At 34.7% G+C, this 23,152-nt stretch overlaps 1 protein-coding gene across 3 annotated transcripts; it reads left to right on the forward strand.

Annotated features, from left to right (window-relative positions):
- The first annotated feature begins 7,560 nt into the window (after window positions 1-7,560).
- On the forward strand, window positions 7,561-22,145 carry LOC127850185 (uncharacterized). 3 transcript variants are annotated; one of them, XM_052383012.1, is made up of 9 exons: window positions 7,561-7,768; window positions 12,208-12,262; window positions 13,429-14,346; window positions 16,102-16,392; window positions 16,648-16,851; window positions 17,236-17,306; window positions 17,613-17,741; window positions 18,498-18,641; window positions 19,062-22,145. In XM_052383012.1, the coding sequence occupies exons 2-9, from the start codon at window positions 12,238-12,240 to the stop codon at window positions 19,104-19,106; spliced, it is 1,827 nt and encodes a 608-aa protein (XP_052238972.1). In that variant the 5' UTR covers window positions 7,561-7,768; window positions 12,208-12,237; the 3' UTR covers window positions 19,107-22,145. The 3 variants fall into 3 exon arrangements, with proteins under 3 accessions (XP_052238972.1, XP_052238973.1, XP_052238971.1); XM_052383013.1 differs by lacking the exon at window positions 7,561-7,768 and having other exon boundaries at window positions 12,060-12,262; window positions 16,102-16,178; window positions 16,212-16,392; XM_052383011.1 differs by lacking the exon at window positions 7,561-7,768 and having other exon boundaries at window positions 12,062-12,262.
- Window positions 22,146-23,152: the final 1,007 nt, after the last annotated feature.

A 23,152-nucleotide genomic window follows, 5' to 3' on the forward strand; every position in this document is an offset into this window, starting at 1 on the left:
TGAAATGGAATTCATCCTCTATGTGCCGTTTATTACAACACAGGATATAACGTTCTTCACGGGGAATATTGTTGCGTGCGTATCTTCCGATCTGAATTCTAAATGGATGGGCAGAAGCCCTTAATTTCACAAAGTATAAACGTAGACTCTTGGGTAATAAATCTAAGTAGTTTACATATTCAAGAGTAGTTTTAAACATTCTATACATATCTAGAATAGAAATTCTATTCATATCACCAAACCATTCTTGTTTAAGGGTGTCAATAATTCTGCATTTAAATTCACATACAAAAGCATGACTATTAGTTATATTTGCAGCTTCAAAAACATAGGAAAATCCGAAATCGTTTAACAATTGTTTAACATTTGCGACCCACTTGTTGCATCCCTTATTACAATCGTTTAATGCTTGCATATAAACAGTTTGTATAATAATATTTTTACTGTTAATAATTTTTAACCAGTAATTAACAATTCTTACATATCTATTTACATATAATGGATATCTGCCTACCTCACCATAAACTGTAGCGTTACATGTGTTTATTTTCACATTTAACAATCTCTTGCAAAATTTTAAATGAATGCGTTCGATCTCTTTTGATTTATTAAAACCCCATATTTCAGAGGCATAACAACAAATAGATCCAACAAAAGAATCAAACAACTGACAAAATAATTTCGGCTTAAGATCATACTGCTTACATTTATAAAGTAAGATATTCATAGCCTTAAGGGCTTTCCCAACCAAATGTTCTTGATTTAAATTAAAACTACCAGTGTAATTCAAAACAGTGCCGAGATAATTAAACATGTCGACGATTTCTATATCTTGGCCATTATATGTCCATTTTTCATCTTTTCGAATTTTACCCCTTTTACGAAAAACCATTATTTTTGTTTTTGAAGTATTAACATTAAGCCCCCATGTATTATAATAGACATACAGGTTATCTAAATGATTCTGTACTTCTTCTGGTGATTTACCTAGAATAGCCATGTCATCCGCAAATAACAATAAAATTAAGGTTATGTCGTCTATATTTAGGCCAGACAATGTGCTATCTTGTAAAAATAGTTTCAAATCTTCTACAAACAGTGAAAAAAGATTCGGGGACATTACCTCCCCTTGTCATAGACCGACAGCATAACTCAAGCATTCGGAATATGATGTACACGACTTAACACAAGATTTAATTTTCATACATATTCTTAATTATTCTCAATAGTTTACCTTGTACCACAGATCAATACATTTTTAACCATAATGCATTACGATATATACTATCAAAACATTTGAGCAAATCAACGTATATAGCATACAAACGTTTGTTTTCATTTAAAAAATGCTGCACAACAGACAACAAGATATAAATAGCATCAACAGTTGAACAACCTTTTGTTAATTCAAATTGTGCATCTGAAATTTTAGCATTATCTTCACAAAACGATTCTATACGTTTGTTTAAAATGGTTGTAAACAACTTGGAAAAACAACTAACAAGTGTTATCCCTCTATAATTATTAACATCATCAACAGATCCTTTTTTATGCAGAGGTATGATAACTCCTGTTTATTTATACATGAGTTGGCAGGGGGGAGGGAGGGCGGCGAAATATTTTTTAACCATCAGCAACTGTTTACAAACGCATCAAACTGCACATCACACGCCATTGTAACATGCACATATACTTATTTGTGCAAAGTTTAATTACATGTACTTTATACGTCTGTACGATATACCTTTCACTTTCTTCTGTTCGGGTTGCAAGAAACTCAGGTTCTTATATTTTTGCAAAGTTGTATTAACGAGTACGTCTGTACGATATGCCCTTTACTTTTTTCAGTGTGAAACGCCAAACAACATGTAAGTTGCATCTGTTTTCCCGTTAGCAACTTTTGTTCGGTTTGACACAGACGACCTAATTCCGTCATTTGTTTTTGTACGTTTCAAGAAACAAACTGTCAAACGAAAAATGCTAACTTACAACTTACTCTAAATTTACTGTATAAAGCCCATCACATCACAGAGCTTTCTTATAAATAATAAAGTGCGATATTAAAAAGTCGAACCTTGAACAACTTTCGAGGGCGCGCGCCTTTTCTGCTCACTTTATTTCCTCCATCCCATCTAATGCTACACATGATAGCTACATAATAACCTTAAAGAGACACTCATTATACACAAGCAGATGCAAACCCGGACAATATTAAGCGCCCATTGTCAAGTAAAGGGACATTTTCATTTCAAGTAGTTAAAAACCAACTTGTAGTTAGTGAAATTTTGATGCAACCAATTGAAACTTTAGACTATGCATGATGAAAAATTGGATATGGGTACATTGTGTGTGCTTTCAATAAACATGACAGTCACTACAAAATCGTATATATAACATACTCTGTAAGATACGTTATATATTATATCATTTCAAATTAGGACTACAAAATTGACAACTATCCAAAGATATATCATTCATTTGAGTGAAGGAATGATATAGTATAATAACCATGATAAGTTTTTCCGTATGACTTTGCCTTTTAAGGAATAATTTATCATAAAAGTTATAATAAATGTATATAAAATAAACGAGATCAAGGATGGCTTCCTGTCATGTGTAGTGTACTTGTAAGACAAACAGATTCTTCAGAAATATTGCTGTCATTACACCAGTCTATTAGTATTTCATTTACAGTGAAATAATTTGCAGTTCATGTGTGCAGAGAATGGTTCCTATTTTGGTAAAAGGAATTGTACTTCTTTTTAACGTATCTTACAAAATTATATCAGGCATTGCAGAAAGCACTTTTTAGAACAAAAACATATCAATGAATGACTGACTTGCCTTTCTCTAGAAGTAAAATCGTTTAAAAGTCTAAACAAAACCACATGCTGAAATAACTGCAAAAAACATGAAATTGTTAACGTATCATACATTTAACCTTCAAGTGTCAACTAAACTCCTTTTTTAAGATGCTTGCTAGTTTAAGCTGAAAACAATATTTTTATATATACATTATGCATTATGAGTTTAAAATTATCCCATGTAAGCCATATATTGGACTGATATTTTGGCATTGTATGCCACTACAAAAGTTAACGTATCTTACAGTGTGAATCTTTTTTAGAGAACAATATCGTGCCTAGTCTGTTGCTCAATATCTGTTTAAACTATTAATTAGTCGATGTTTTATTATTACAGTGGCTGTATCTATAAAATTCCATTAACACAAATACACAGTCTACATCCTCAATGAAAAAAAAAGAGAAAGTATGCAAATTGCTACTTGTGCTTATTAAAAAAAATTACTTTAGTTCATTGTTTATTCTGTAAAAGAATCAAGTTAGATCATTATCAAACTGTTTATGTCAGAAGTCTTACATTATAAGTAACTTATAGGTAGTCTTATACCGGTATAATCAAATAAGATCACCATGAATTTTAAAGGGGCCTTTTCACAGATTTTGGCATTTTTTAACTTTTTCATTAAATGCTTTATATCGATAAATGTAAACATTGGATCGTAAAAGCTCCAGTAAAAAATCAAGAATAAAATTAAAAAAAGGAAAAGAACATTGCCCGGACTAGGTTTCGAACCAGTGACCCCTGGAGTCCTGCCAGAGTCCTGAAGTAAAAACGCTTTAACCTACTGAGCTATTCCGCCGAGTACACATGCTGAACGTATTTTATACCTTATATAAGCAATCTTCGTAGTTTCACAAAATTTAACGACAAAAACAGAACTCTCCAAATTATTCAATCGTTTCGCGTTGCAACGCTTTATAATTTTTAGGTTTTAAAATCGTCAAAAGATGCATATAATGGCTCTATTAGACCATGGTAAATGTTCAGTATTACTGTTTCCTCACAAATATCATAACTAAAACGAAAATTTGCGAATCTGAAACAACTTTTTTCAATTTTGTCAATTTACCAAAGCGTGAAAAGATCCCTTTAAATAAATTTGATGAATATAAAAATCGTATGAAATCTAACGGTACGAGCACTCGTTGTTAAGTTTATATTTTTTTGTAATTATTTTTATCATCTTAACTGTATACAGTGCCAAGAAAAGCTCATGTACTAACACAGTGACAGCTATTAGATAAGGTTAATTTAAAAAAGACAGCGGTCTTCATTAATGGTATTATTATTATACGTTTATTAAAGTCTGCATTCTCCATGACACACAGATTGTGCAGTTTATTGTAAACAAACTGCTTTATGTCATTGCGCATTTCATGAAGGTATCTAGCTCATATACTACTGTAACATGTCCAATTATTAAATTTACCATGTCACTGCAGGTCATTCACATTTAAATTATTTCCCTATCACTGTATTCTGTCTGATATACCCATGGTGGAGTTCGGATAGAAATGTTAGATACGTTAGCAAAATTGTAAGATACGTTAAATACAATATAAAAAACACAAGGCCTAATGGAGTATTAGTATTGTCAAACTATATACTAACTTACATTGTAATGTAATTTTGACCATTGTTATATCACCCAAGCACGCATTTACTGACAGAATAAAATTCATCTTATAAACATTGTGCCCTAAACATAACATACAGCGTGTAATATACGTTAACTTTATGTAAGATACGTTAAGCCTGTTTGTTACGTGTTATGCACTAAACCGCACATCCATTCATTAACAAGACCTTTAAATATTAAGATTAAAGTATAATATCATGTTAAACACAAAACAAATTATTCTAAAACGGTAACTTATCCCAGCTATAACGTATTAAATTAACCACGGGTCCAAAATCAAACTTTATATCAAGTTATAATCAACCTGCCTACAAAACTATGGTAATTACCCAAGAACATGGTTCTTTCGAGTCTATCTAATGTTAGTTATGCACGTGTGTGGTTTAAAGAATCTAAATATAGGATTTTGACAAATAGGAAACTGATTACATAAAAGCATATTAACGTATCTTACCATAACGTATCTTACCAGCATTTTTAGTTTTTATCACCATCATAATGTTTGTCGTTCGAATTACAATAAATGTGCTATATCTTGTCATTATAGAGCAGGTGACTAAGGAAACTTAACCTGGAATATCATAGTTGTGTTCATTTGGATTATTCAGTCGATAGAGTATTAACGTATCTTACACAAAATGTACGCAACAATTAAAATTCGAATTTCGTCAATTTGTGGTGTTTAAATTCTCAAATGATGAGTCTTATTACTATTATAAACATATAATGTGACCACTGCCAATTTCATATACATATAATTAAAACTATATTCACATTATTTCATACCAGATATGTGTTGCCAAAATTTGTTAACGTATCTTACCGCAGTTTACTGGACACTCATTTAATATGTTATGTGAACATTATGAGCATGCTTTCAGTGTCAAATGCATATTTTAATGTTTTCCAGTAATGTTTCCTTCAGTTCACAAACAAAAACCCTCTCTAAATCTTCAGTTAATTATATGTTGTGTCCCTAACACTTTATCACCCACGCCTGGGACATTGGAAATATTACATTTTAGATGTATATGTCGTCAAATATCAACTTAAAATGACTTTTTAATTGGGTAAAAATTGCTGTGTTCGGGTAACAGCCATCGTTGTCTGTCCAAAACAGCTTGAAAACTCAGCACATTTAGTTTCAATTAAAATATATTGGCTCGGGACAGTTAAAAAATGAAAATGTCCCTTTAATTGACAATGGGCGTATGCATAAATATTAATGTACGGAATTCCGTCAGTACTATCGTGGTTACACATTAAAATCCAGAGGGCGACAATGCGATAGTACGATGGCGACAATGCGATAGTACTATGGCAACAATGTGATTGTACGATGACGACAACGCGATAGTACGATGGCGACAATGCGACAGTACGATGGCAACAATGCGATAGTACGATGACGACAATGCGACAACGCGATATAACGATGACGACATCGTACTATCGCACTGTCGCCATCGTATTGTCGCACTGTCGTCATCGTATTATCGCACTATCGCATTGGCGCCATCGTGCTATCGCATTGTCGACTATCGCCCTCCGGTACACAAACTATTCTTATAGCAGAAACAAAATAGATGACTTTTTAAAGATGTACTTTGAAAGAGGTTACAGTGAAATCAAATGCTTATTAAGTTATAGAATGGGTATTGATGTAAGGTATGCCGAACTGTAAAGTATTTTTAAAAGTGGCTCCATCTCGGAAGAAATACGATGTGCGCATGTGTACCTGAAGGCGATAGACGACAATGCGACAGTACGGTGACGACAATGCAACAGTGTGACAATACGATGGCGACAGTGCGATAGTACGATGGCGACAATGCGATAATACGATGGCGACAGTACGATGACGCGATAGTACGATGGCGACAGTACGATATGACTATCGCATTGTCGCCATCGTACTTTCGCGTTGTCGTATTGTCGTCATCTTATTATCGCATTGTCGCCATCGTACTATCGCATTATCGCCATCGTACTATCGCATTGTCGCCATCGTACTATCGCATTGTCGCCATCGTACCATCGCATTGTCACCCTCTGCATTTTAATGTGTAACCACGATGGCACTAACGGTATTCCGTATTAATACGTTGAACGATCATGTATCTATATGATTCGTGAATATATCTACTGATTGCAGCGGCGTAGCTGCAATTACGCACAGCAGGCCCGGGCCTACTTTTTTTTTTTGAAACATGAAAATAATTAAAATGCTTCAACTTCGAAAAACACATTAAATTGTTAACCCTAGAGGGTGAGGTGTTAGAAATCTGCATTTCATATTGACATAATCCTCAGACAATGGATTCTGGTCTTGTTCAAAGTACATATTTTCCAGTTATCAACTCTACTTGCTTCTATGTGCATAGATTCTAGCTCGCTACTTTTCACGCGACTTGCTGTAACAAGTTAACATAGATCTACATGTAGATCTACTTGTCTCCCTTCTAACACTATAGTAAGTTGTAATCGATTATTGTTGGATTTTTAAGAAACATTCCTAATGATGTTTATGACCGCGGAAAATTAAAATGGAGCACTTGCCCCCGTATTCCGATCCATGTTTCTTTTTTCCATATTGTTTTAAAATTTAGTTCTCTGGTATAAAGATAATACAGTAAAATTTAGTTCTCTGACATTTAGATAAAACATTAAAATATCAAAGAAAAACAGGCCAACGTCTTATCTTATTATTTGTCCAGATATGCTTTAAATCTCACCTCAGGCGTTATAGGATTTAAAAAATTTCAGGGGGAAGACCCCCGTATCCCCTGTTTTTATGTATCAATCCCGGGCCTACAGCTCAAAAAATGCTAGCTACGCCCCTGGATTGATACATATACATGTACTTAAACATTGCGTTTTTAATTGAAATGATATAATGATTGGGTTGCGATTTTAATGACACAATAATAACCTGCACCGTAAAGCGAATATTTGTATCTTTACGAACGCGTTTGTGCATGTATTGATATAACTACTGTCATCAATATATCACCGCAAGTGTCAGCAGATCTCCAGGTTAGCCGTACAGGAAATGACGAATGGATTAAATCTATTTTTAGTGCTTTATAAGACGACACACAGGTGATTTTGATTTTAATAAGTTGTGGGTTTTTCCCGATGACGGACCTCACAGGAACCTAAAAGCAAACATAAAGTAAACAAAACAGACTTTGTGGACAAGTGGATCGTTAAATTTATTTAGGATTTAAACGCTATAAGACTGCTGTTGTAAAGCCTATACAGGTGAGCAAATTTAAAACATTTAGCAAATTTATAGCTGTTTTGATTAATATTTACTTACTACAAAAATCATAATGCTTGTAATTTTAAGAACAATACATCATCAGACTATTAATATAAAACAGAGTTCAACTTCTACCGCGAAGTCAGTTTCGGACAGGAAACAGACAGTGTTGTGTTAATGTGTCGCTATGGCAATAATCCGTATTTATTGTTACATGTGCTTTCAAGGTGGTGAAAAGTATGTCATGTATGAACATAAAATGGCGTGTCATATATTTTTAAGGCGCTTGTTTCAATGATTACCCCCTTGTTATTGTGATAACATACTGTAGACATGTATAAGTTCATACACATTTACACCTTTTTGCACAACTTGAGGCTTAATTATGTTCATTTGATGTGTTTACTTAAACCTCCGTCAGTCAAGTCATGCATTGTGGTAGCTAAAGAAACTTCAGCGTACAGTTTATATAGTATTGACAGACCTAACGCCTGTCAAAAATCATAAAAAGCGACATTAAAAGTTATGGTAGCCAGAACTAGCATTGTGGGTTTAAATATATTACGGTCGTAAAAATTCATAAATGTACTGCCACTCTCATGCTTGGATGAAATTGAAATTTTCTTTGAATAGCACATCTAACACCTCTTCTATGTTAATATATTTGCTGATTGTTTCATACACTGGTTTTATTTGTACGGTAAAAAATATTTTCGGTTAGAAATCTATGAACTATCGTATCGTTACGTTGATTTCGGGACATCGCAAATGTTGTTTTTTTTATTATAAAATCACGACTACCTTGCAAATAACTAGTATTTGCTATGTAATAAACATCAAGTTACTTAATGTGAATACTTGCTATATACAAAGCGTACTGTATACGTGTGTTTGGTGCTGTAATCTATCGATCGATATCCGTTCTTGCTAAGTAGAGCTATATAAACTATCGTACTTACATCACAAGTGCTTTACGCTGCTCTTACACTTTGTGTGCTATTGTGCATTTGAAACATGTGCTTTATTGTACCGACCTTGCTGGTTATACTACATAGCAACGTGCTAGAATATTAACAAACAGTACTAGTACATGTGCGCCAACCGTGCAAAACGTCTGTTGTTGTTTACTGGCGCATTATTTTTCACTATCAGTGTATTGCCCAATGACATATTCATATTTCAGCCAGAGCCTAGTTGTAGAGTTGACTAGTTTTAATTTTTAAAGGACTCAAATAGTTAGTTTAGTGACACATTCGGGTTTAAGTGTATACGTTTCATGATGCAAAACAGGCGTAATCTCACGAAAACGATTTACCACCTGTAAGGTTGTACCGTATTGCACGCTCGAATTCGGATGAGGTGTAAAGTCCTGAATGCTCAAGCTGGTTTTCATTAAAATCTGAGTGATGCAATACTGCACCAGCACATCCCACTATACTATGGACAAAGAAGTCAACAATAGCAATATAAACCAAACAAGTTTGTAGGCACACAAACGTCTAACACCCGAAGTGTACCCAGGGGACAAAAATTCCACTCGTCCGCTCGTATTGACGAGTGAAATCTTGAAAGGACGAGTGAATTTCCCCAAAGCTCTCGTCCTACAGGACGAGTGAAAAAAAACTGATGTTAAAATATGTATTTTCTGACCAGTAAGACTCTTTTTCATTAAATAAAATCATTTCTTAAAGCATATCTATTCCGAAAGTAGATCGCGAATGAACCGGAAATCGTAATTGTAAATTTCATACAGCAGGTGCGCGTTGTTATGCGAGACTGTGTCCCGAGTAAATATTGGCTTTTTGGTGTAAACTTTGCGTGTCCATGTTGACAGGGAACCATCTGACTTCATTCACTGTAAGTATTGATTTTTTTTAAAGAATTATTTTACTGCGAAGTACGGTTTTAAACCAGTCTGAATTTCGTCTGAAAAATGTCTGACATACGAGCGTTCTTTAAAGGGGGCAGGAGCGATGTTCAACCATTCGAAATGGAAAGCACGCAAGCATTAGAAAAAGGAAAAAACAAATTTGTCTTCATTTATTTATTTTGTGTTCCTCATAAATAAAGTAAGTTAACATTTCTTCTGTGATCAGCTGGCATGAATAACTAAGTAAGCAGCATTTTAGCAGTGATATAGGAAACATTGTTTGTCATATCAGTCCTTTGCAATCTTTCTTTCACACATATTTGAAGGACAAGTGCATGTGTTTGCAGGACGAGTGAAAATTTTAATGCACTTGTCCTGCAGGACGAGTGCAATTTATAAATATTTTTGTCCCCTGGTACCTATAGCAAACGATATGTTTATCGACAATAAAAAAGCCACAATTATCAGACCAACCACTGTTTAGCATGTTTTTAAATGCGTTCGCAACTTTAAAATACGATCGGTACTCATTCGGTATGAAATTCTCGAACCCTCTGTATCATTTTGCGCTACGTGATGTCGACCGCAACCTTTCTTAAACGAACATGCTTTATGGCAAAACTCCGCAAATTTAATCCCGGACGGTCTCCGAAAGTAGCTTTTTTTAACGGTAACGCGTACGCAAACATGCAGAACTGATGTACAGAACTATTTGTTATTGTAACAAGTGAGTCTCGCTCTGGGAGAACGGGTTTTAATGCATGAGCGTAAAGTCCGCCATGCTCATAAGGGACGACACGAAAAATAAAATAAAAACGGATAATTTCGTACCTGATTAGCCTATGCGATCTGCGCAGACTAATCTGGGACGACACTTTCCGCATGTGCATTAAGCCCTGTTTTCCCAAAGCGAGACTCAAGTGCTTAATCTACGGAGAGGAGAGCTTAACACGTAACAACATTAGCTTCGGGATTTTGAAAGTAAATGTTTTTATATGATATAAAAGGATTTGCAATTACTCTTTTTGTAGACCATCCACTTAAATGTAAAAAAATTAAATCAAGCAGACTATCATTTAAACTATGAACGTGCCTTATCATTTTTTTCGTACGAATATACTCGGCACGTGATAGTTGCACAGTGTGACAAATACAGGCTACAGAAAAGCCCCTATACAAGATCTATAACACATGTTTTCATATCATACCTGGATGACGTCATTACATGGAATACCAATGATCACGTCGGCTTTCTCCAAAATAAACTTACCAATTTTCTTATCTATGTGACTCGCCATATGAAAATCTATGCGACAGATTGGACTATACAGTGTCGTTTGATTGTAACAAGTGAACATTATGGAAAAATGCAGTCATCTGTTCAATATTAAATTTGTCATATTTGACATTCATTTATACAAGCTATCATCTATTATGATTCAACCATTACGCAATTTCTATTAAACACGTTAACACATTTCCAAAGTGATTTTTATTGTTTCTTATTTGTTCTGATTGACAGATGAGAACTTTTTCAGAAAAATAAGAAAATGCAAAAATAATTGCATGAACATTAATTGGCGGCACATTTCATACTCGTATTTTGTACTCGGGTGCAAAATGCTATGAAGAGGGTTGTTTACAACCAATAGATGCGGTCGATATTTGTATTCACAATTTCCGCATGTGGCAATGTTCGTTAGTTTACTTGTGGTGTTGATAAAATAGAATTAATTGATAAGTGAAAGCTCGCGAATGCAGTTGCGTGCTTGTGCGATGAATCAATATTGATTGTTTTGATGAAGGCTTGAGAAGACTGGACATATAATCTACTGTCAATACCCGGTAGAGATAGACATAATATTTTAATAATACGGATATTTATTATTTATATTGGAGAAAGAAGTACATTTTTATGGTTCGATGCCGACATATAAAGGTGCGGCGCTTGAATATTAAAGTAAAAACATACTGTTGATAACTTGATAGGTCATGGGTGTCCATTAAACGGGGTAATTTGTTGATGTACGGTAAAAAAATTAAGAAAGGTAAAGGTGTGTGCTCTTATGCGAGCAAGCTCGCTATACAGGAAGAATGAAGTTTACGTTGGTTGAACAAATATATTCTTCAGAGCTGTGCGAACAGGACATGTTTGGTCCCAATTAAAGATAAACAACACTACTCTCGAAAATGAATAAAAACCACAAACTTGGTCGGACCATTCTGACAAATCTGTCCCGGAAAGAGATCAGCACTTCATTGAGATAAAAAAACACTATAAATAGTGTATCCATTATGTTGACATGCAAATAGTAAAATTGATATTTTTAGTTTTTAATCTAAAGATCTAATATGGGTATGCAATTTCTAAAAATAGCACATTACATTTGAGTGTCGATTGTCTGACGTATGCGCAGTCAACGCCCTCTGGGGTATCTACACTGCGCAAGTCTAGATTAAATGTTTACATTTCATTGTTGTATTTTTACGGAGTGTTTAAAAGCGAGTTTAATGACCACCCTACGCTTGTTAAATAAACCTTAAATAAGTTTATTATTTGTTTTGTAGCTGGATGTTAAACACATTAAAAGCGCCTTTATGGGACACGGAGGCGATTTTAACAGTAAGTGTTTGATTAATAATGACGATACAAATAATTTAAACTTTTTTAAAGTAATAATGATTATACTTTTAATTAAGATAATAATGATGATGCTTATAAGGGAAATCTTTTATTTTATGCTTTCCGATGGTTTATAGAAAAATATCAGTGAATTAAAACTAATAATGTCACTGTTTCAAACAATGATTATGTTAAATGACGTCATTTGTTGACGAAATGACGTCAGTTTCCCAGCGAAATTCTTTAGTTAAACTCTTTAACATAGAGAATAATAGATTAGTGTTGATTATAGATCAGGTTTATCATGCGAGGCTTAGAAAAAAAAGCACGAGCCTTGGCGAGTGCTTTTTCGTTTTCGTGCCGAGCATGATAAACCTGATCTATAATCAACACTAATCTATTATTCTATTTATCCCACTTTTTTATTTTGTAAACCTTTTCATTTAAACAAAATTTGTTTGACTTGATAATTTCGCTGGATTTATGACGTCATTTCGTCGAAATATTGACGGCATTTCCTGCCGTTGATTATAGATGGTATTTAATCAATGGGGCTTTAATCAACCGAAATCGCTGTAAAAGTGGGATAAAACGTATATAAACTGTGAAAAAAAGCATAAAATAAAAAGAAAATTTGTTGGGTTCGGTGGAATATCGATTTTAATTCACTCGTGATCATATAAAATATATATTTTAACTCGTGGCTGCGCCACTCGTGAAAATATTATTTTCTATGATCACTAGTGAATTAAAATCGATAATCCAGCGAATCCAACAAATATCCTCTATATTATTTTTAGTAGTAGTAGTATAATTAGTGACATAGAAATAATAATGACAAAAATAATATTATTAATTTTAATACGCGTCTTAATGTTAATAATATTGTTGTTTTCATGTTAGTTTTTTTTTTAATCTTGACGCATAATTATTGTTTTATTAATATATTTGTATGGTTCTGTTTTGCTATTTTTTATCATAGATATAACTTATTTTATGCTATTTCGATCATTGAGTGTTTGTCTACAATTTAAGTTGTTAGTTTTCTCTTTATCAAACGTCACAAAAACAATTTGGCGTCTGTCTCCCGTTTTATGATTTTACTACTTTGATCGTTAAGATATCTTATTGTGCTGAATCTTTCATTTACAACATACTATTTTCAGCAATGACAACGTCCGTTAGTAGAGCAAGTGTCACACGGCACCCTACGGTGCCGATGTCGAGGCCAGAATCGGTGACATCCCCTTTGAGGAAGCTCTCATTTTTCTCCCCCGGATCGAGTGGGACAAACGGAACTGTACATCACAAAACTGGGGACAATGTCACGCAGGTTAATACTCATTCGCAAATGATCGCTGGAAAAAAACGCTCTCCAAAGGAGCTGAAGCGCCGGAACTCTTACAGACTTGCGCTTAACAGACAATCAGCGGCAGACGAACTCGACAAAGATGGAAACGCGCGACATTCAAAGACAGATCTGGATTTAGAGACTTCTAAATGCAGTGACGTCACCATTTCACGTGGTGACTGCAGGAAAAAATACAACACCCTCCCGATCAAGCCGGGGTCTCTTTCTAATGATCCAGTGGTAGCGAATTCGAGTGACGTTCTTTCAGAAAAATTAGACAATAAAAGTAGGACATTCAACCGAAACTGGTCTCAAAAGTCCGGGTCCTATCCTTCTCCGGATACTGACGAGGACCGAGGGTTAATGGCGTCTCCAAGAAAAAAGAAATCTAGATTTAGGCGATTCAAAGAACGGCTGATAGAAAGTTTTAGACGAGATCGTGATCACGTAAATGACTTTGAAAAATCTCAAAATGGTGCCCCTCATATAATTCACAAAGGTCATACTCATAAAGTAAAGCCGAGTCATCCGGTCGCCAGCTCGGCCTATAATACCCCGGATGATGAAAATGCAGTAGCTTACGTTGGACATGGAGACAATCGTGCTCGGCTGAGTAATGCTGCACCGGAGATGGAAATTTCTTCTGGCGGACCGAGTGGCGACAGCGGCGCTAAAGGCGACAAGAGTCCTAGCCTTTTCAAAAGATTTCGAAATAGCTTCAGAACTTCGAAAAGTAAGTACAATAGCTTTTTCCATACTAACCTGATTGGTACCGCTTGGCATGGATAATTACCGCACGCGTTCAAAACCACCAAACCGCGTCTTGTATAAAATACATTATATTAACGTTTGTCTTTTGATGTCACTGTGACAGATGGATGATTAACGACGCATACCCGTTTTTAAACTTTCCCGTTTCTATCTGTAAACATGTACCCAATAACCAACGAAATCAGTATTTTGTTTCGCTTTAGCGGAAATAATGTTTGTACATGCATTATGACATTGTCTACCACAAGATTTTCTCATTACGATACTGTAAAAGTATCATGACACAGCGTGCTTACTATCGTATGACTATGGTATTAATTTGTATAATTATAATAATAGAGATCAATCTTGATGTTTTTTGCGCATTAACAAAACAATACCGCCCACCGGTTAATGCAGAATTCTTTAAACAATGGGGCATGAAAACGCGCTTTGTTCGTAGCATGTATGTAGGCAGATACTGGTGATTGTAATTGTATTGTTAAAACAGAATGAACAATACGGGTATATGTAAGGTATTACAACATACAACATACAATTACGTGTTCAGAAACAAGGGCATGATATCGGATAACATATATTTTGAAATCAATCCGACATAACGTAGTATAAAGTGAATATAAAGTGATATACCATCTGATTAATACAGTAAGACTGATGTGCGTGTGTGGCATCTATACGGCGTTCCTAGAAGGGGTTGTAAGGTTCAAACTTAAGACCACGACACACCTATGTCGAGTGTTGAGCGTGATACTGCTGTTTAGAACTTTAAGGAAGACTTGCTTTCGCGATCGACCCAAGATATTAGTAAAACAGCTATGTCTTACAATCTATGAACGGTACATTAAAACGCGATAACGTTACAATGATGTCATCAGTTTTTCTACAAGGTATATGGAAACGTGATAACGTAATTATGACTTCGCCATTTTTTTTAAAGGACGGCACATATCAACGTGATGAGGTTATTGTGATTTCATAAATTGTTATGGGCGGTAAATTCAAACGTGATACAAGTTATTATGATTTCATCAGTTTGTATGGACGTCGTCTTAAAACGTGAAAGCGTTCTAATGATTTCATCAGTTATTATAGATGATATATTACAACCGGGTAACGTTATTCTGATTTCATCAGTTTTTGATACGTTAACGAATACGCACATGGGCATTACAATATGTGTACAATATTTGTTCCTTATGCAACCCCACATATACTTACCGAGTAATGCTGAGCAATTATCAACTTCTGTCGGCTTCATAGTATCATTAACAATGAACTCACTCACCCGAAACTAATTGTCCTTTGAATATAGTGCATACACATAAACTGGTATGCGTATGTACATGAACTCATTATTTAGTAGATGTATTGTTTCAGGTAGATAAACGTCTTGTGTTTCATTATAAGCATTACTAAATTATACCAAACGGTTTCGACTTATTTTGTCCATGTGTTTTATTTTATTACAAGAAGCGTTGCACTGCACAACTTATTCAAGGATATGTCTATTATCGATAGATTTGGAAAGAATTAAAATAAATGTAACTTACACATGACAATCAAACTGTGAATGTTGGTCGATATATCTACAAAACGACATGGCCATGAGAAATAAAATAAAAATGTAATGACAAATTAATAGTATTTGAAAATAAACATTATGTATGCACATATTTCATTTGTGACATTATGAGTCTTTGTTTTTCTACTTCAGAAAAACCGAATGTGCAGCAAGATATAAAGTTTGTTCTGACAGAGATACAGGAGGTATGCCCGGCAACACCGTCAACAGAAGTGATACCAGAAAGCACGCATCCGTCCCTTGAAGATCTACCACAAAAAGATGATATCACAGACCTTTTCCAGGAAATCATTGAGTGTGTGCCAACTCGAAAACCTGACCGTTCAAAGTTACGTTTAGAAGGTTTAGTGACAGCTAAACCAGTCAGCTTTGATTTATCACCCGATGTTGAAACTGACGGCGGTCGGGGCCATGACGTCACAGGTAACAAACTAATGTTCATGCAATTGAACGTGTAATTTTTAAGAAGTCAAGCATTATTACCTTATGGGATGATGCCATAACTGAAATAAATACTTATTTTAATATATTACATGTATGTGATATAGAGTATGTATGTTAAAGTACCGGTAATGTTGGTCTCGCATTTTTTATAAATTGTGGTTGTTGTGTATAATTTTGTGCTGTTCGATCCGAAAATCTTGATCGCGATTCATATCCAGATATGTTATGTTCCAGATGGACCAACATTACCGACGATCGGGTTGGACGAAGATGTAGAGGACGAATCAGACGGCGGAATCGCCGATCAAAAAGACAATCAGCGTGCTTGCAATGACATCGCAGACAGGCTAAAAGCCATCGGTGATTATATTGTGAACAAGAAATTGTCCGAGTCAGAATCAGAAGCGGGCAGCTTCCGAACCAGGCGACGACCTTCAAGTAAGTGATAAGCTTCACGCGGAATAAAGCGATTGATGGACGCACTTGGGTATCTCATGTAGAATTTATTGTGGTGACCTTCGAGGAAATTTGGTAAATAATTGTTCGGGTTGAACATATTTTTATACGAAAGTTCTTGAATGCAACTTTGAAAATGAAAAATCGAATATCATGATTAAAAGTCTTTGTATTTTTCTATAAATTTCACAGAAATTATAAGAGGGGTTTTCTAATCTTCATGCTTATAAACCATTAACATTGAAATTAATGATTCCTTGTGATTTTTGTCTTATGTTTAGATAGCGATTGTAAAGATATTTCGATTAATCATCCGTTACACAATAAAACTATGTAGATAACTGTTTCATAATTTGATTTTTTCAGGTTTGGAGTTGGACATTATCAGACAACTGCGAGAGGTTGCCGACACTCATCCTGTCTTCAAATCCGAACGGGTAAGTGTTGCTCTACACGTCGCTGATGCTAAACAAACAACAGTTCACGAGTTCTCAACTGTATATAATTAATACGCAACTATTTCCCTACATATTGGTCTGGAGATACGAAAACTACTGATTGTTTTGTTTTTTCAAAATAAGTGCTAGTTTCATGTTTGTTCCTAAACTTGTTAACCATCTTTGATGTATGTAAACTGTTCTACATCGTATATATATACTAATTTGCTGACTTTGAATTATCAAGCAATGATAAAATAAACTATTTTTTTCGCTTAAATGACATAGCATGATATGTGGTTCCAGGCCCAGCCAAGTGTCCAATTACTGCCGCTTATTGCACCGGCCATAAAAAGCCTCCTTAAGGCGCCAACGTACGAGGAGTTCAAGCAGGCTGTGAGCCGGGAACTGGCCGACACTGTCGGATGGGAGCAGGTAAACAGCACTTTGTCATTTTCTTATAGCCTCGTTCTGGGAAAACTGGGCTTAATGCAAAGGCTAATCATGGACGACACTTTCTGCCTTAACGTTATTTACGTTTAGAAGAGACTTGCTTGAAACGAAAAATTCCATAAAAGTGGAAAGTGTCATGCAGACCAGCCTGTGTGGACTGCATAATCTAATCATGAACGACACTTTACGCCATGTATGCAGTCCAGTTTTCCTATATTGAGACTTATTTGTTTACTTGATTACCGTTACGTATCAACAGGTACACATTCTTTTTTATTTGGTGGGTGTTTTAGCCATTGAAATGTTAATCAAATAAGAATTGCTAAAAGAACTGTGAACACGTGATAATAATGTTACTATGTTCACCATTTATACTTATTTAAGTCATCAGTAAAAACATATACAATTAAAATACAGTGCTGATTATTTGACAAATATCTCTCTGCGATCAACCAATTGTGCACAAAAAGCATGTGCATGTGAACATCTAAATGGATATTCTTAACCTGGTTGAAATTGACGACCGTTATCAATCTTTATAAAAAGGGTAAACATAAGGCACACGCAACAATTTATTTGTCAACACTCCGTGCCAGACGAACTTGTTCTTACTTGTTCGTACTGCACAGGCTTATCTGGGAGGACACTTCGGACATGCATTAAGTCCGGTTTTCCCAGAACTCGGCTCATTAATCTATTAAGTGCACCATTATAGACGCTCATCATTTTCTCCTACAGGTGGCGTGGTACACTTACCTTGTCCAGACGTCCATGCTGGCGGTCAAGGGGGGAATCTCGGCTGGTCAGTCCTTGAAGAACTATGCCACCCGATATTTCCGCTCAAACATTCGGCCGTGGATACTGGATAGGCCAAACGGATGGGTAAGACCATTCATGAATGCTCTTTTTAGTTACCGTGCAGTTTTATACCATCATTTATATTTTAACTGTGCATTGAATAAGATACTGTTTTTGTGACAAGACATAAATGACAAAATTCATTGTGTGAAATTTACACGTAGTATTTGACTTATACGAATTGTAGCGCTTAGTATGTTCCAAAAGACAGTTTATGGGTTTTTGACGAAGGCTTGTATAATACTTTGCAACTTCAAAAGGTTTTGCATGCTTTTTATTGCATGAGCATACTTGTAACTGACGCAAAATACATGCAGTTCTGCAAGTTAATTAAAATATGTTTGTTTTAAAACATTATAGAAGTTACACGATCAAGTAAACAATCCCAACTGTATTTCAAAGAACAACTTTTTTTTGCTATATTTTTCTCACTTAATTTTTTAGGAATCCATATACGAAGAGACGGATGTTGATACAGAACTTGACTAGAAAGCATGCTGCTGAACCCCGAATACAGCCAAGGACTTAAGGCAACGGTATTATTTGGAAAGATCTCTCTGTGCATGATCTAGGCATAATAAAGAAATAAATGTGCTACGTGTGCCAACCTGACAGTCAGTTGTATTTGACATTTGGCAGAAACAGAGAATAAGGCAATGCAATTGTGCGTTTGGCGTTCACAAACCTCACGGGAATCAGCATGAATCATACTATCAACTTTGAACATGAAGTGGTATGACATGGTATTATATGGTACATAAACGCTTGGCCACACTCCATAGGCAATGATTTGGAACCGGGTACACATGATTCAGTGAGAATGCTTGTGCAAGAGCGTATTTGTATGTTTAAATAGTATATTTTGTTACGGATTTATCATGATTCAGTGCAACAGCATTACATGGTGTAAAGGACTGTAGGTAGAAACTTCGCGGCAATGCTTTTGTACAGGCAATAACAGGTTGAAATAATGCGCAAAGGTCCAAAATACAGTAACATTTTTACTTACGATAATTGTCAACATACATTTAGGTCAAGTGACGGCAATCATTTATTTTGCATTACATATCGGGTAAGACAAGGGATTTTTGTCCCTGTTAATGCTACGGGTATACTGCATTAATAATTTCTATTTTTATATTTTGAGTTATCGTGATCACCTGATAGTGCTATATAATTGACATTCTCATAAATGTGTCATCAAAAAGTGGAAATACCGCTTCAGCTTTAAGTAAACAGTTAGGTAATGCAAATACACATGCAGTATATAATGTAATGAAATCAAACAGCCTGCACAAACGGAAGGTACGTTATCGAATGAGATCACATATTAATGTACGAGTACATAGCAAATAGACCACATCGGTATCCATTCACACCGATGTAAAATTCTTATCCAAGGAAATCGAGACTTTTAACAATAACATTTTTTTGTTTCGTTTGCTGACGCATCTTACATATGATTCAATGTCATACGGTTTGAGACAAGGAAGATTGTGGTTTTCAAATATTCACCTTACTTTTATATCTATATTTAGATTTAAACAAATCAAACCTTTAATCAAATCTTGCATAAAACATGTGCGCACTTAAATGACGTGGACACCTATGGTAGAAAAAAAACTATAGACAATCTCAATTAAGTGCACGTGACTATCTTTGATCAATGTCCTTATCAAATCCATGTATACCTTAACGAAACTGCATTAAGTGCAAGTCAGTGAGATCAGAGTCTTTGTTCAAACTTATATAGAAACCGCAGTGACCAGTTTGTTGCCTATTTAATAGGAATGGCTGAAATCGTTCATACACCCCAGGCACATCAGTGCTTAGTTATTGATTAGAGGTTACATTCTTTGTTCCTGTTTATGATGACACACAATTACAAATATTCAGTCTGAACTTTTTTATGTTTGAAAAACGATATTTACATTGATGATACAGCCACTAGACAGGTAGATGAGTGTTTAATTATTGATTGCAGGCATTATTTATAACATGATGATGTTATCAGGGTCTTCACCTGTGAGTAGTATTATTACATGCTGACATCATGCTGTTTAGACAGACTTCACTTGCTTCGGCCAGTATATCGGTTAAGATATTATGTATGATTCAACTGTGTTTGTTTGTTATTAATAATTGAATTATGAAAGTAAATGTTTGCAACAAGCATGTTTATAAATAAACTAAATATGATATTAAGGCCAAAAAGAAACCTAGTAGTTTTATCACTTTTATTCGGAATTAATGTACTTGTCAGATAGTTGATGTCATAATAATGTCACCTTGTGCTCTTGTTTTGACATTTAAACACGTATAGTAAGCGAATTCATTGAATCTTGATAAATGTTCTTTGCCAGTCATACTTTAATCTTTTAAACTTCCTGTTTCGTTTTTATGAAGATTTTGAGAAAGGAAATGTTCGGCCTCCCGTATATTAAATAACATGTGCATTACACAATCATTTACGACGGTAGGTTTTATCGTTCTAGATTGTCTTAGTCGTTCGTATTATGCATTAGAGTTTGACGCATAATTATAATGCATATTATACATGATAGCAATACGATTCCCATTCATGACACACTATCTTATATTCGATTTCATGTGCTAATATGCCCAAAAGGCTGAGTTATGTTTTAGCATTAGCTAATATTTATTATAAACCACTTTACTGGCATTTACAGGTATGCCAGTCTAAGGCCTTAAAAAGGAAACTCGTTTTATTTACAAGATCTTTCAATGTTTATCTTTGCTTTATATCTTCATACAGTGTATGTAATTGCACTCTAATCATTGTTACTGTTAACTGTTCTAGAGGATAAGGGTTGCGTAGCTTTAACTATCGTTTATTAATAACTTATCCGGTGGACATTTTTTCTGAGTTTTTGTTATATAATTGGCTAGATACAGCAGAACTTGTATTTGACTCTCGCTATGGGAAAACAGGGCTTAATGCACGTGCGTTAAGTGTCGTAACAGATCAGCCTGTGAAGTCCGCACATGATAATAAGGATTGACACTTTCAGCTTTTATGTGATTTTTTGTTTAAAGGAAGTCTCTGCTTAACAAAAAACAGTATAGGCCGAAAGGGTCGTCTCTGATAAGCCTGTGCGGACTGCACAGCCTAATCTGGGACGACACTTTAAAGACATACATTAAGCCTGTTTTTTCCAAGGACGACTTCGACTTATAGATCTGTATGAATGTGATAGGGATCATTCACCATTGATTACACTGGTCAACTACTTCAAAATGCGTTTTTGTTACTAATAGTGCCTTGAGCTTTTCTTCATTAAATGGATGTTGATATGAAAATGAAAATTATGCAAACATTTATCATGTCTTCAAATTTATTAATTCCTGGAACAGTTTTCAGATGTACTATTGTATGATCTCATTTATAATATATTGCTCATCAACTGTGTTAACCTAAGAGTTTGATAATACTTTTGTTAATTTTATGTTCATGTTATTGTGTTCATTTCAAACTATAATTATATTTGTATTTCTTGCTGTTCAATACTCCGGGATTGATTTTTTTTATCACACACCTACAACCTCAACGTTTGTAAACACTACTTACCTGATGGAGTTGTTTGATTTAATCGGGTCCCTGTAAAATGTCGCCGGCGGTTGTAAACATGCAGTAGTAGTATATCTTTATTTAAGTCTCATCAATATACATACATGGTGATAACAATGCAAATAATTACAAAATGTCAAATGTATATTGCCATTCCATATTGGAATTATAAAAGACTATCGCAGTTAAGAATTCTGCTTAATATATACAAATTACATACATTACGACTTTTATCAATTCAACAATTTTGCACAAATAAATAAAATATAAATTTAAAACTGAAGAAAACTTTGCTAATCAATTTAATTAAGAACTGCCTTAAAACAATGGTAAGATACTGGAGGAAAGAAAAAAAGCACTATCGCGCATAAGTTAAAAAATGGATATAAGAAATCATATATCACGTTGATCATGCACACGATATTCTGCTATAATTCACACGTGCGCCACTGTGTGTGTTGATGTCATACATTCAATTGTTGCAAAATCGCCTGGAGCTGTTTCTTTGCTCATTTTTATTGGGAATTAAAACGTCTTATTAAAGGGAACTATTTACAGGTTTTGGCATTTATTGAAGTTGGTCATTAAATATTACAGTTTATATTGATAAATGCAAACATTTGATCTAAACAGCTCCAGTAAAAAAACAGAAATAAAATTAAAGAAAGAAAAAAAAGTAACCCTCAACTGGGCTCGAACAACTGACCCCTGGAGTAAAAGTCTATCGCTTAAACCACTCTGCCATCTGTGCTCATACAATGAGCGGATTATTTTATACTCTATATAATCAATCCTCGTAGTGTCACAAAATATAACGATAACAACAGAACTCTCCAAAGTATTCAATCGTTTCGCTTTGCAACGCTTTATAATGTTCAGGTTTTGAAATCGTCAATAGATGCATATATTGGATATTTTAGAGCATGGTAAATGTTCAGTATTACTG

The sequence above is a fragment of the Dreissena polymorpha genome, chromosome 11, assembly GCF_020536995.1.
Source record: "Dreissena polymorpha isolate Duluth1 chromosome 11, UMN_Dpol_1.0, whole genome shotgun sequence".
In the NCBI taxonomy this organism is placed as follows: domain Eukaryota; kingdom Metazoa; phylum Mollusca; class Bivalvia; order Myida; family Dreissenidae; genus Dreissena; species Dreissena polymorpha.

Bases quoted from the DNA above. Each gene is read 5' to 3' on its own strand.
- LOC127850185 (XM_052383012.1), top strand. From the start codon at position 12,238: ATGGGACACGGAGGCGATTTTAACA. The intron at 16,393-16,647 runs GTAACAAACTAA...GTTATGTTCCAG, and splicing joins TCGGGGCCATGACGTCACAG to ATGGACCAACATTACCGACG. The intron at 16,852-17,235 runs GTAAGTGATAAG...TGATTTTTTCAG, and splicing joins AACCAGGCGACGACCTTCAA to GTTTGGAGTTGGACATTATC.